General features: G+C 39.5%; 1 protein-coding gene across 1 annotated transcript; it reads left to right on the top strand.

Annotated features, from left to right (window-relative positions):
* The first annotated feature begins 1,089 nt into the window (after positions 1–1,089).
* Positions 1,090–14,162, top strand: LOC310998886 (calcitonin gene-related peptide type 1 receptor-like). Its single transcript, XM_083989136.1, has 13 exons — positions 1,090–1,277; positions 3,463–3,540; positions 4,125–4,299; positions 5,028–5,135; positions 7,286–7,398; positions 7,827–7,918; positions 8,576–8,690; positions 8,794–8,947; positions 9,036–9,096; positions 10,293–10,359; positions 11,832–12,050; positions 12,263–12,304; positions 13,637–14,162. The coding sequence occupies exons 2-13, from the start codon at positions 3,472–3,474 to the stop codon at positions 13,844–13,846; spliced, it is 1,425 nt and encodes a 474-aa protein (XP_083845262.1). The 5' UTR covers positions 1,090–1,277; positions 3,463–3,471; the 3' UTR covers positions 13,847–14,162.
* Positions 14,163–14,747: the final 585 nt, after the last annotated feature.

The raw sequence follows: 14,747 nt of genomic DNA, 5'->3' as shown, positions 1-14,747 counted from the left end.
TCAAACTTTATTGTTTTCAAAATGTACATTCATTCTCAAACAGGAAAACTGTTGCATTCTCTTTTTCCAAAGACATTACTATTCTTACAATAAAAAAATAGAAAATTAAATCTACAAGGCTTGGCACTGAATAATAAACAGCTATTTTAAATGCATGAAAAAAAATAAAAAATAAAATAAAAGATATAACACAAGTTGAAGGACTCTTCACAAATGAACAAATTACATCGTATTGCAATTTCCATCATACCATTAATTTCTTCATTTCCATCTGCCAGTAAATATAAGGAACTAAAATGTTTGTTTGGTTCATTTTTAAAACAGATTATTGACGGGGATTTACTTTTCCATTTACAAAAGTGTATATGGTATTTGCCCAAAAGTAATACTATATTCAACAAATTTGACATTCCTAAGGGGGCATCATCTTTGAAAAGAAGGATGAGGAGAATTCGAACTGCAGAGGGCGCCGTTGCTAAGAGATAGAAACATGGTTGAATATCTACTTGCAGTACAAGCACAAGGCGATTTCTTTTCTTTCTTTCTCAATAACATGCAAATTATAACTATTCTGCATCTGACACATAACTCGTAATAGCATTGTTATCTTTTTTTTCTTCTTTTTTTTAAAATTAATAAACAGTAGCAGATTACATTTGATTTGCTCCAAAGAAACAACTTCTAGTAGGCTAGTTTGAGTAAATTTAAGTTATAAGTCAGCATCACATTTTTTTTTTTTTTTTTAATTCTGCACTTGTCATAAATCTGCAGTTAGGCCTATATAAAAATTAAAATAGCAACTTTAATACATCTAAAGAAACCATAGGTCACTTTTTCCAATAAAAAAAGTTGCTTTCTAGATCTGAGACCCCCAGAAATATCTTTAAGTATGACACTAAAGTTGATTTAGATGATTAACTCAACAAAATATAGACAATTTAAAGCATTATTTCACAACACTCCGTGCTGTGCTGTCCATTCCTCTGTAGGGATGTCCTTTTGTCTGTGTGGCTCCACAAAAGACAAGCATGTGATGTCATCCACAGCCCCCTTCAGTTTTTATGAGGACATCTCAGTGTTGCATCTGACTCTGGTGCGAAACACACACACGCTGGACTAGGGACTAGCTACTCTGGACCAAACCACAAAGACGCATGGTTTTTCTTTTCCTTGCAAAGGCAAACTCTCAGACTGGAGGATTATTCTTTGAGCACCGGCAAATACTGAGTTTTAATCACTTTGATAATTTAATAATTCTCTACTAGGCTACTGCAAAGGTAAGTTTCTTTAATGCTTTTTCAGCAAGAAGGCCGTATGATTGCGCTGAAGAGTGGTCACATGTTTATTTTTTAGTCTCATATTCAATTGAGATTTCATACTTAAGGTCAGGGTGAATCAATGCAAACATAGAGAAACATAACCATAGATCAAAATATGTTGTACAGTTATATATATATATATCAAGTTGGCAGGTGGAAAAACAATAACCAGTACATCTATAAGTTAGATTTTAAAGCAATATCCTTCAGCTTGATCCGATCTTTGTCACATAGCAACATGATAGGCTATATGAAGGCCTCGGGGCACTCCATCTGTAAAGTAAGGAGAATCTAGTGTTAATATATCAAGGGTTAGCAACACTTCCTAAATTTCCTGCTTTTTCCCAAAAGCTAAAGAATGTTTCCAGTATGGAACGAGTCCATCCCACTCACAGTTCTGTCACACCTAACAACAAAAAGCTGCTCACATGGCTAAGATAAAACGGTGAATTAGGGATTTCCTAAGTAAAGCCAATGTGTTTCTAATAAAGGGTACTTCTCGGGAAAAGTGTGTAAATCCTCATATTGTGTCATAGATGGCCCACGTAATAAGGGAGTAACTTCCCTATGAGTTATTAAGTGTCTGTGTGGGCCATTAGGGAGATACTATAATGTGTGCTTTTTGGGTGTGTTCAAGAAGATAATAATCGCATATAAACTGACACAGATTTCCTGAATTAACAGGCAGGGGATCTGGAACGGAATAAAGATTGTTATTCTGTGTCACAATCCTATTTTATACGTGTTTATCTTTCCAGATGAGAGGGAATTAGGGGGCATTGTCACACTGCAATGTGGCTAAAGTTAGATAGATTTGGACTTCAAGGATACAAGGTTAATTTCTAGATGAGGAAAAAGATGATGCTTTAACAGAATTGAGACTGGCTTAGAGCTTTACAATTTTAATATAGTGATTATATAACAGATTTATATAATAAAACAGTACAATTTGATAAGAGATAAGTGGAAAGTGTGTTGTTTCTCTATGGATTCATCACACAGTTACATCCAAACATTAAAGAGTTGATAAAAAGCTTTGTAAATGTGTTTGCAGCATATGCTATTACTGGAGGCTATTTGCCATATTGACAACTTCTGGCTTCACCTTGGTTTAAACAGGCATAATAAGCATGCAGGAAGGAAGCTGCGAGCAGAGGAAGCTGAAGGTCACGTCTGTAACCCCCATGTACAAAAGGAGAGACCTGCCATTACAAAATAAAAACATGGGACTGGAGACATAGATCCTCTGTTTTGTTTACACAACTTTAAAGGGATAGTAGCATTTTTTTTTAAAGTGGGGTTGTATGATCCACAAATAGCCCTTAAGTACTTTAATTGCAGTAGAAGACTCTCTGCACTCCTCCCGTTAGCAACGCCAGCCCATAATAGCCCTGCCCAGAGATTTCTAAAATTATATTATAGTGAACAATGGAACTGTGTAATTTTTTTTCAGGTAAAACCTCTTTTAGGCCGTGAAAATAGGCCGTTTCTTTGGGTCTGTTCACAACACTGTATGTTGTAAATCTCTGGGCAGGGCTATTATGGGCTGGCGTTGCTAACGGGAGGAGTGCAGAGAGTCTTCTACTGCAATTAAAGTACTTAGGGGCTATTTGTAGATCATACAACCCCACTTTAAAAAAAAATGCTACTATCCCTTTAATGTGGGCAAAGGTCACAGAACTGGACCTCATTTTTGACAGTAAAATTGTTATTTTTCTGTAAGCAAATAACACATTAATAAATCCAGAGAAGCTGAGGTTGTATAAAATATAACATAAGGGTGGATAAATCTTTTAAATTCTCTAAAGAACAAAAAATACAGATTGTGTGGGTGTGACAGTTTGGACCACGTGAAGCAGAGGTTGAATCCAGCTGCTGTCAACGCGGCGAGTGTCGGATCATGTCAGCAGCTGCTGTATCAGGAAGCGTTATTTTCATCGAGCTCTGGGGGAAATTATTCAGGATAGTGCTGAAACCTTTACCTGTTCCTCCAGATCATGTAAAAATAACATTGTGTTAGATATTAAAAATAACACCTACGACAGACTGAACCGACCCTCAGGTTTTGGTTTTACTTCTGTCATCAAAGTGCAGAAAACTGAGTATTAATATTCAATTTTCCATTTTTTGTCTTCTCAACTAGAAACTAATCATGAAGATCAGAGCACAGATGGATCTCAACTGCGTCCTGTTTCTCCTGGTGTTGTGCTCCTTTAATAAGGTAACAGCTGCATATGAAATGTACAGTTTAATACATACCCGGTAGTATACTGCAAATCACCTTCACAAATTCAGGAAAGACATTCTTGTACTTTAATTTCTTTAATTAGATCAGAAATTGCAATGTTTTAATTAAAACTACTCAGTTATGTGATGTTATTTTATTTTATCATATATTCCTTTAGTTGTTTGGGTTTCTGCATTTCAAAACTGGTCAAAAGTGTGAAATCAAGCCACAAAGGTTGTTAGATGTAGAATTTGTCACCACCAGGGCCGTATAGGGGAGAAAGGTGATGATAATTCTAGGGGCCCAGCGCCCAGTGGGGCCCACAAAAAACCCCAGTAGTCTAATCTTTGTATGACTGATTCATTCTGCATGAAACCCTGACTAATACTCATAGTAATGCTGCATTAGCATCAAAACAAAGTAGGCTAAATAAAAAAATGATAATTCATACGTAGTCTAAGGAAAAAAGTGGAAAAGTTAGGGGCCCACTTTAGTATTCTTTCAGGGGGCCCAGAATTCCTAGCAACGGCCCTGGTCACCATTGCATGAGTGTTGTAATTGCACTTTAATATTCCCAGCTGCTAGTGGTGGTGGCAAACCCGGAGGAAAAACAACACGAGACACATGAGAACCAGCATGAGACACATGGTGGACATCAGGAGCATCAGTCCACGCGGGACAAAATTGCCACGGCCCAGTACGAATGTTTCCAGCGCATTATAAAAGAGTCGCACCGGCCGTCAAAAACTATAGGTGAGGAGAACGTTTTAAAGGGATAGTAGCATTTTTTTTAAAAGTGGGGTTGTATGATCTACAAATATCCCCTAAGTACTTTAATTGCAGTAGAAGACTCTCTGCACTCCTCCCGTTAGCAACGCCAGCCCATAATAGCCCTGCCCAGAGATTTACAACATACAGTGTCGTGAATGGACCCAAAGAAACGGCCTAAAAGAGGTTTTACCTGAAAAAAAAATACACAGTTCCATTGTTCACTATAATATAATTTTTTCCAGCCCTTCAAAGTGCAGGAAAAACACAGTTTTTATTTGGACCTAACCAACTGCTGATCGGTGGGCGCTAACCCTGGGCGGAGGGATACGTGAGTTGGTTAGGTCCAAATAAAAACTGTGTTTTTCCTGCACTTTGAAGGGCTGGAAAAAATTATATTATAGCGAACAATGGAACTGTGTAATTCTTTTCACGTAAAACCTCTTTTAGGCCGTGAAAATAGGCCGTTTCTTTGGGTCTGTTCACAACACTGTATGTTGTAAATCTCTGGGCAGGGCTATTATGGGCTGGCGTTGCTAACGGGAGGAGTGCAGAGAGTCTTCTACTGCAATTAAAGTACTTAGGGGCTATTGGTAGATCATACAACCACACTTTAAAAAAAATGCTACTATCCCTTTAAAATCTGTGGTGCACATACAACAACCATCAGCCCCAGTGTTATTGCTACTGATCGCTCCCTCTGTTGTCAGCAGAGCCCATGTGTAACAGGACATGGGATGGATGGCTGTGCTGGGACGCAACTGAACCAGGCCTCACCAACCAGAACTGCCCGGACTACTATGATGACTTTGACACTTCTGGTAAATTGCTTCTCGAGTACCAGTGATGGGAATAACGGCGTTAAAATAAACGGCGTTACTAACGGCGTTATCTTTTTCAGTAACGAGTAATCTAACTAATTACTATTTCCACCGTTACAACGCCGTTACCGTTACCGACAATTAAATGAGGCGCGTTACAAACTACTCAGTGAAGCCGTTGTCCTCCGACTTGGCTCATCTCAGACACAGAAGCTGCTAAACTGTTGTTTTTCTCCTCCTCTCCTTTGGTGAGGGGAGGGGGGAGGAGGGAGGGACGAGACAACCGCATAAGTGATGATGATTGGTTGAGGCAGAGTAAGGTTTCATGCTAAGCCAATCAGAGGCAGTGTTCAGTTTGTACACAAACCACACACGCACGCAGTTTAGCCTCACACACACAAACTAGCAGAGGGAAGCTGCCGAGATCGGAGGGAAAGTGGAAACAGACATTACTTTAATCTCCCTGAGGTAAAAGACAAGAACATGTGAGGTGTAGCTACATTATGTCCCGGAGCGAAGTGTTTGTCCTGAGCTTCTGCTCACCTGACTCTGTGCAGCTTCTTCATTAAATCCAAACAGTCCGACACAGCGACGCACTGCTCCTCTTGACCCTAAAGTCTCTGTAGCTCATCAGCTGGAACTCTTCCAGAGCAGCTACAGCAGCGTTGTGACCTCAACCATGGTTGGTGAGAGCAGAAATGTTGTTGTAGTGAAAATGGGCGGGCTCGTGAAGACGCGAATTTACACAAAGTCAAAACGAGCGATAAATCGCATTTCTCGCGTATCTCGCGTTTGGTTGCGCGTAAAAGCTCGCGCGAAAAAAAAGCGTTCCTCGTGTTTGTGTGGGAAGCCCCTGTGGGTCTTCCCACCAAACACGATGAAAAGGACGAAGACGCGAAGGTCCCGTCGCCATAAAACAATCGGGTGTATTGCGTCGCAAAAAAAAAAAGTCGCGTCTACCGCGTCTCGCGCCTAATCGCGTCTTTGCGTCACGGCCTTTTACACCGCGGACGTAACGAATAAACGGTGACGGTGTGAACGAACAACATAGAACAGGACCAGACGTGGCGTTGTTTCCTCTTCACCTACAGCTCCACTCTCCCTTACTTACACTAACTACTGTTATTGTTGAGGCCAGATAATTGTGGGATTTGTAGTTTTTGACCAATCGTGTGCTCTTTCTTTTTGTGATTTTTCCGGTTCACACATGTTTGTTTTTTTTAGGGGCAAATGCGAGTGAAATGCTCGCCCATGGTGGGCATAAGAAAATGTAAGACCTGTCTAAAATTATTTAAGACTTGAACACAATAATTCAACAAATTTAAGACATTTTAAGACCTAAAATTTAGATTTTCACATTTTAGACTTTTTAAGACCCCGCGCGCATACCCTGTTATTTCATATAAAAGTTTAAGTGCATACATATTTTATGATGCTGTGTATTATATATTTAAGACCATCTTAGAATTTTCTAATAAATGTAATACTTTTTAAGGCCTTAATTTTAGATACATGAATTTAAGACTTTTTAAGGATCCGCAGATACCCTGTTGTGCGCTCGCAGCAGGACAGATAATCAGATGGATAATCGGTAAAGTTAATAATTTCACTTAATGTGGCCATGAATTAATTAATTTCGATGTTTCGCCTGTTATTAAACGCAAATCTTGAATAGGTCTCCGCTGTTTTCACATTTAAAAAGGTCTTTGTTGTCTTTGTACAGAGACAATATGAGATTTGCTTGTAGCCACAGCACTTAAAAAACCCACTGTAACCTATTTTCATAGGCACACCAGCCTCGCTTTCAATAAAACACACACTCGCATTCCATAATTGCGATCAGTGAAATATATGAAAACAATAAAATACAATTTAAAAATGAGAGAGAAAAAATCCAAATTCTTCGACATATTTAAACTTCAAAAAAAGAAAGAAAAAGTAACGCAATAGTTACTTTCCCTGGTAACTAGTTACTATTATAGTGAAGTAGTGGAGTTACTAACTCAGTTACTTTTTGGGAGAAGTAATTAGTAACTATAACTAATTACTTTTTAAAAGTAACGTTCCCAACACTGTCGAGTACCGACCCCTGTATCTGCGGCATGTTTTTACCTTTTGCTTTACTAATTCTAATAAAAAAATGTCAACAGCTTTTGCCACCAAGGTCTGCACAGAGGAGGGGGAGTGGGGACACCACCCGGAGAGCAAAAGGACGTGGACGAACTTCACCAACTGCAAAACCAACAATACACATCACGGGAAGGTGAGAGCAGGGCCGCTGCAAGGTGATGACAGTTATAGGGGCCCACAGCCCAGTAGGGGCCACAAAACCCCCTGTAGCCTAATCTTTCTATGGTTAAATTATAGTTCTGCAGATATAACCATGATTAATCTTCATACTAATGCTGCATCAGAATCAAATAAAGCCAGAAAACATGCAATATTTATGAAAATACATTTCATTTTCCAAGCAATAACCCCCATAGAGTAAGAAAAAAAAAGAAAAAAGATAATACATACCGGTAGTCCAAGAAAAAAGTGGTAATAAAAAGTCAGGGTTGGGGGGCCCACTTCAGTATTCTTTCAGGGGGCCCAGAATTCCTAGCAACGGCCCTGGTAAGAGGGCATAGATGCATAAACTAGAAGTTTGTTTGGAAAGAGAGATGTGAACTTGTATTAATTGTGTTGCAGGCAGTGATGACTCAGTTCTACTTGGTTATGATTGGTCAAGGACTGTCTCTGGTGTCGTTGCTGATTTCATTAGGAATATTCTTCTATTTCAAGTAAGTGTTGCACAGCTGTCTTTATTGTACTTTATTATAAAACATGCTGCTGTAAGTTTGGTAGTTTACCAAATACTGACACACTATATAGAAGATGTGCACACTAAAAAATGTTGGGTTATCTCTGTAACCCAATTTCTGAGTTATTGGTGTTGGGTTAACACATTTTCAGGGTTATAGGCTATGAATTTAACCCAATTCCTGGGTTGTTCAAGTAATTGGGTTATTTTTCAGTGAGTAACCCATTCATTGGGTTAAGGGTGTAAAAATAACTCAATGTTGTAGTTAGCATAACCCAACTCTTGGGTTGAATATTCAACCCAAAAGTTGGGTCAAAAAGAATAACCCAACCTGTTGGGTTAAAATAACCCAAAATATGGGTTTGTCCTTATTTGAACCAGCAGTTGGGTTATAATTGGGTTATTTTTTAATCCTTTCTGGCTATTACCACCTATTTATAGTCATATTGCTTACTCAGTTGACATTTTAATAATAGAAAAAGAGAGACACCTTTACTAAAGGGTTCCTCTGTTGAAATAATCCTCGAGTATCTTTTTTTGTGCTTGATGTTGAATTTTGACATAATTCTGTGACTGATAAGCTGATAAAATGTCCTGTTATGTCTTTAATGTGTCTCTCCTCTTCTGCTGCTCCCAGGAGTCTGAGCTGCCAGAGGATAACGCTCCACAAAAACCTCTTTTTCTCATTCGTGCTCAACTCAATCATCACCGTCGTGTGGCTGAAAAAACAGGAATACATGGACAACGATTCTGTGAGTGATTTTTTTGACTTCCTGCATCTGACTCAATAAGGCTGATAATATTCCAGATATCCCGGTAGAATAAAGAGATGCTCCGGTTGCCTTTTCCTCCCAGGTGAGCTGTAAGATCATCATGTTCATCCATATGTATCTGATGAGCTGTAACTACTTCTGGATGCTGTGCGAGGGGATCTACCTGCACACTCTCATCGTCGTGGCCGTGTTTGCAGAAAAACAGCATCTCATATGGTATTATCTGCTGGGATGGGGTGAGTAAAGACTCATGCACAGATTTCATCATGCACATCTTACCGTAGATGAACACAGATGACGATTGATGATGATTTGACGTTACAGGTTTTCCACTCGTGCCATCGGTGATACATGCAATATCACGCCACTTCTACTACAACGACAAGTGAGTCTTCCCTATCTTTACTAAAGATTGACTTCAACTTCCTTTTGTTTTGCAACAAGACAAGAACACTACAAAAACTCCAAATCTTTCCAAGAATATTTGTCTTATTTCTTGTCAAAATGTCTCATTTCTAGTCAAAACTAATCTCTTTCCACTTAAAATAAGACTCATCACCTAAAAATTAACTTGTTTTTAGATCATTTTCACTTGTTTCAAACAGATTTTCACTTGAAATAAGTAGAAAAATCTGCCAATGAAAGCAGGTTTTTTGTGCTTGTAATAAGGAAGAAAAACTTGCTCCACTATCAGATTTTTCTACTTATTTCAAGTGAAAATTTTCTAAAAACAAGTTAATTTTAGGTGATGAGTCTTATTTTAAAGTATAATGAGATTTGTTTGGACTAGAAATTACATTTTCACTAGAAAAAAGACAAATATTCTTGGTCAGATATTTGAGTTTTTGCAGTGAAGAGACACACAAAACACTCCAATCAACATCAAGGATGATGACTAACAGTGAATGCAATTAACACAATGTATGCAATGAAATAAAAGGATAACACTACATGCTTAAAGCAGATATCAGCTTCACGGCCGTTTCGGCTAATGCTGCGTTCAAGGCAGGCTTTTGAAACCGTAAGTTACAGCTTCAAGTCACAACTACGACTTGGTAGCGTTCCAGGTAACCCGTAGCTCGTGTTTTTACCATCCTGTTGTCTGTGAAAGTTCCCTATAACGGCCACTCGTAACTTCTGACCCGTGAACTCGTACCAGATCGAACTGGTATGACTTCACAGGAAGGAAAAACACAAAGTACGAGTTTCTTTGAACGCACCATGAGTTAGCAGCCCCCGCCCTTGTCAGGCATCAATTGGTCCTCGTGCTACGTCACCACATTCACGCGCATCCCTTGGCTGCACACACAGCCCTTCATGCCGTTCTCTCTCCTCATTGGATAACACTTGTATCCCACAAGGAAAATTTTCTCCTCGGGTTACAGCAGAGCAGAGTGACGGAGAGACTCGTGTTTAGGCTGAAATACTTCATGTAAGTGATTGCTGACGGAAAATAGGACTATTTAGGACTTATATTAACAAAAACATTCCACTGATATCTGCTTTAAGTGCTCACTAGCTACTGTATCTCCATTGTGGATGAACTGCTATAAAGTGATGATATGATCCATTTTTCTGCAGATGCTGGGTCAGCTCAGACACAGCTTTACTATACATTATCCATGGCCCCATCTGTGCTGCACTGGTGGTAAGTGCTGAACTGAAAGCAGTTGAAAACTCCTTGAAAGTCAAACCTTTCTTTATTTTGTCTCTTAAAAATGGAAACTATTGTATGGAAATATATTTATCTTAATACTTATCTGGGGTTGGTCTTATCTGAAGTTAATTGGGTTAATTATTTTGTATATGTGCTATTATACCTAGCTACAATCTCCACATAATGGCATTCAGAATAATGAAAAGAAATGATTAATTGCTTTTTTAATATTATGCACATCTATTTGCATTTTTACCGAGAAGTCTGGAAAAAGTATGGAATCTGGAAATTTCAAATGCATATAAGTACCCTGTACAGGAAAGGCCAAATAGAAAAGCATGTAATAAATAGAAGGTCACGATAAAAACATGTAGTAAAAATAAATAGAAGGTTGCAACAATGTATTTAAAGTGCAATATGCAGACTAAGCAAAAGAAAAAGCTGGAAACTGGACAGAAATCTATAACACTGAAAAGCAGCATTGTGCAAAACTTGGCTGAGAAACAACAGATCATTACAGCTGCATGTTCAGGGCATAATAATAATAAACACTTGACCTACGGCCTTGGAGCGAAGACTGGAGACTCACTTCCTCAGTCGTAATCAGCCCAGTCTGGTCTGCTGGTATGCTGCCGTTTGCACCTCTGGCTTGTTTTTACCTCCAGGCCAGTCACTGTGAGAGTGAGACAGGTTATCAGTCGGACTGAGGACAGATGATCGATTCATCTCCCTCACCTCCCAAACGTCAACAATGGAAAAAATTTCACTTTCGTAATGGAAATTTCAGGATTTGGAGCTTCTTCATGTCCTGACTTTCGCCTTTTCCACCTCTTTAACCCTTTACTTTGAACTTTTTCTCATTAATTCCAACAATTCAGACCATTTCTCAACCATTTAAGGACTTTCACATTTTTCATTTATAAATGTATATCTACACACTCTTTTTTACACTTATAGTCTACTTGCCAGCCCATAGGGCCCCATTGTGAACCCGGAAATGTTGAGTACCCCAAAGTTTTATGTTAGAAATATATAGTATCCCTTCAGGAAATGCATTCTCTAGTTTCACTTTCATACACACTAAAAAAATGTTGGGTTATTTCTGTAACCCAATTTCTGAGTTTTTGGTGTTGAGTTAAATTTTTGGGTTATTTTTCCAGAGTGTAACCCATTTTCAGGGTTATAGGCTATGAATTTAACCCAATTCCTGGGTTGTTCAAGTAATTGGGTTATTTTTCAGTGAAACAGTTGAATATTCAACAAAAAAATTGTGTCAAAAAGAATAATCCAACCTGTTGGGTTAAAATTAACCCAAAAAAGGGGTTCGTCTTTATCTGAACCAGCAGTTGGGTTAAAATTGGGTTATTTTTTAACCCAACTGTTCTTAGTGTGTATTTGGTTTTTTATCTGTTTTCTTAGCTTTAGTGGAAAAACTAAAAGCAGCTTCTGTCTTGTCTGTATAGGTGAACCTCTTCTTCCTGCTCAACATCGTGCGGGTGCTCATCACCAAGCTGAGGGTGACGCACCAGGCCGAGTCCAGCCTCTACATGAGGGCCGTGAGGGCCACGCTGATCCTCATCCCCCTGCTGGGCATCCAGTTCGTCCTGGTTCCCTACAAACCCCACAAGCACTGGGCCTCGGAGATCTACCTGTACATCATGAACATCCTCATGCACTACCAGGTCAGTGCTGGAAATCTGGATTCACATTTGTAAACAGACTGGAAACATCTTCAGTAATGACGCAATAGTGGTTTAATATTACAAATATTTTCAGGATAGGAGCATGAGCATGAGATATTGTGGACTTCTGCAGCTGTCTGAGCTTAAACGATTTTCTCCCCTTGTGTATTTTCTCAAGACACATGTTTTTTGTTTTTTTTTCCCACATGCAGGGTCTCTTGGTTTCGACTATATTCTGTTTCTTCAATGGGGAGGTGAGGAATCAGCTTTGTTTATTAGGATTGGATTGTGAATTTTTAAACATTTTATATGATAAAATCCACTGGAAATTAGCCACATTTAGTTAAAGGGATAGTAGCATTTTTTTTAAATGGGGTTGTATGATCTACAAATAGCCCCTAAGTACTTTAATTGCAGTAGAAGACTCTCTGCACTCCTCCCGTTAGCAACACCAGCCCATAGACCGAATCTCCTTGTTGTTTACATTCTACTTCCGGGTAGAAAACCAGCACGTAATTTGAATGAGATCAATAGTTACAAACGAGAGTTTAGCTATATATCATATTTTTCACGCCCTATCACCGTTTAGACAAATCTGAAATGATTGAAGAAACATTACTGTTTCTGTGTGTGTGTTTTGTGTTGCTATGTGTTGTATTTATTCAGTTTGGGGGAATCACAGTGTCTAGAAAGCATCAGTGGCTCAGCTGACAGGGACAGCTAACGGTAGCTAAGCTAACGGCGGTAGCTAAGCTAACAGCAGGACGTCAGCTGTTAAAACCCTCCCGTTGTGGGACACGACATGAAACTACTCCAGTTTGCTCAGTCATGTTGTAACTCAGATATCCGCTGGAGAAAATATTTTTTCATGGAGCGTTTATTGAGTCACTGAGTTATTAAAGTTAAACAGGTAGCTAACCGTTAGCCCGGCTAATCTATGATAACCATGACTAATTACAAAAATGTGCACACATAAATAGTAATGTTTGTCCAATCATTGGTTTTATAGACTTTACAAACATCAGATTAGTCTAAACGGTGATATAGTAACATGAAAAATTAGATATATATAGCGAAACTCTTGTCCGTCACTATTCGAATGCTGGTTTTCTACCCGGAAGTAGTTGTAAACAACAAGGCGATTCGTCCTATAGCCCTGCCCAGAGATTTACAACATACAGTGTTGTGAACAGACCCAAAGAAACGGCCTATTTTCGTGGCCTAAAAGAGATTTTACCTGAAAAAAAATACACAGTTCCATTCCACAGCGAACAATGGAACTGTGTATTTTTTTTCAGGTAAAATCTCTTTTAGGCCACGAAAATAGGCCGTTTCTTTGGGTCTGTTCACAACAATGTACATTGTAAATCTCTGGGCAGGGCTATTATGGGCTGGCGTTGCTAACGGGAGGAGTGCAGAGAGTCTTCTACTGCAATTAAAGTACTTAGGGGCTATTTGTAGATCATACAACCCCACTTTTAAAAAAAAATGCTACTATCCCTTTAATTCAACAATTGTGTGACCTTTTTGACCTCTACTGCTCCTTCTCAAGTCTTTTTTTTGGTGTCTTTTGTCTCGTGTTGCAGGTGCAGAGTGTTCTGCGGAGACACTGGAACCAGCAGCGGATGCAGCTCGCCGGCACCTTCGCCAACGCCGACTTCTTCCGCTCGGCCTCGTACGTGGCGTCGTCGCTCACCGAGGTCCACCGCTGCTACAGCATCGAGAGCCACACCGAGCACCTGAACGGCAAGGCCAGCTACCCGGACATATTCAGATCGGACAGCCCTTTTGTTTGAAGGTGCAGTGGTTGCATTCTTCTTTTCTTTTTTTTTATCAAATCACTGAAACAGAAGGAGTTTGACTTTTGATGGACCCGAGGAAGACCACATGAATCAACTAGTTTCAATATTCGGCATCAAAATAAGGAATTAATGCTTTTTTTCTTCTTTTTTCTTCACATCGTGTGGAATAAACTTGAACGAGAAGCTGTTCAGTCGAGCCGACAGAAGAGAGAAGTCACATCTCTCTGGAGCGTACAAGTAAAAATATGTTGCTAAGATGCAAATTTCTGCTATAGCCACTATTCAATTGACTATGTTTTGATGCTAAGTTAAAGGGATAGTTCAACATTTTGGCAAAATGGCCCATTGCCATAATCCCTATAGTTTTAGCAGTAGGTTCGTTCCCTTTAATTGTCGGTGCAAGCTATTTTTAGAACGGCGGAGCAGAGCCGTGAGCTGCTCAGAGCTATGCTACGGAGGCTCATTATGGGATTTCTTGGTTTCCCTCATCAAACTCATCAAATACACAATCCAACAACTCCACAACGCTCTGGTGGACAAGTTGTGAGCTGCACATTCACCACGCTATGAGATAATAACACAACGTTACCACACAGAGTTGTTTTAGAGGGAAATGCAGAGACTGCTTGATGAAAAACTGTCCCTGAAGGCAACGCGCATCAGCGGTTTTGCATGAATTTCCCTCTAAAACAACTCTGTGTGGTAACGTTGTGTTATTATCTCATAGCGTGGTGAATGTGCAGGTCACAACTTGTCCACCAGAGCGTTGTGGAGTTGTTGGATTGTGTATTTGATGAGTTTGATGAGGGAAACCAAGAAATCCCATTAGCCTCCGTAGCGTAGCTCTGAGCAGCTCACGGCTCTGCTCCGCCGTTCTAAAAACAGCTTGCACCGA

The sequence above is a fragment of the Trachurus trachurus genome (genome assembly GCF_905171665.1).
Source record: "Trachurus trachurus genome assembly, chromosome: 2".
NCBI classification, from domain to species: Eukaryota; Metazoa; Chordata; class Actinopteri; order Carangiformes; family Carangidae; genus Trachurus; species Trachurus trachurus.
The sequence above is the reverse complement of the archived record's forward strand: the minus strand, read 5'-3'. Positions and strand labels throughout refer to the sequence as shown.

Bases quoted from the DNA above. Each gene is read 5' to 3' on its own strand.
- LOC310998886 (XM_083989136.1), top strand. From the start codon at position 3,472: ATGAAGATCAGAGCACAGATGGATCTCAACTGCGTCCTGTTTCTCCTG. The intron at 3,541-4,124 runs GTAACAGCTGCA...TAATATTCCCAG, and splicing joins TGTTGTGCTCCTTTAATAAG to CTGCTAGTGGTGGTGGCAAA. The intron at 12,305-13,636 runs GTGAGGAATCAG...CTCGTGTTGCAG, and splicing joins TCTGTTTCTTCAATGGGGAG to GTGCAGAGTGTTCTGCGGAG.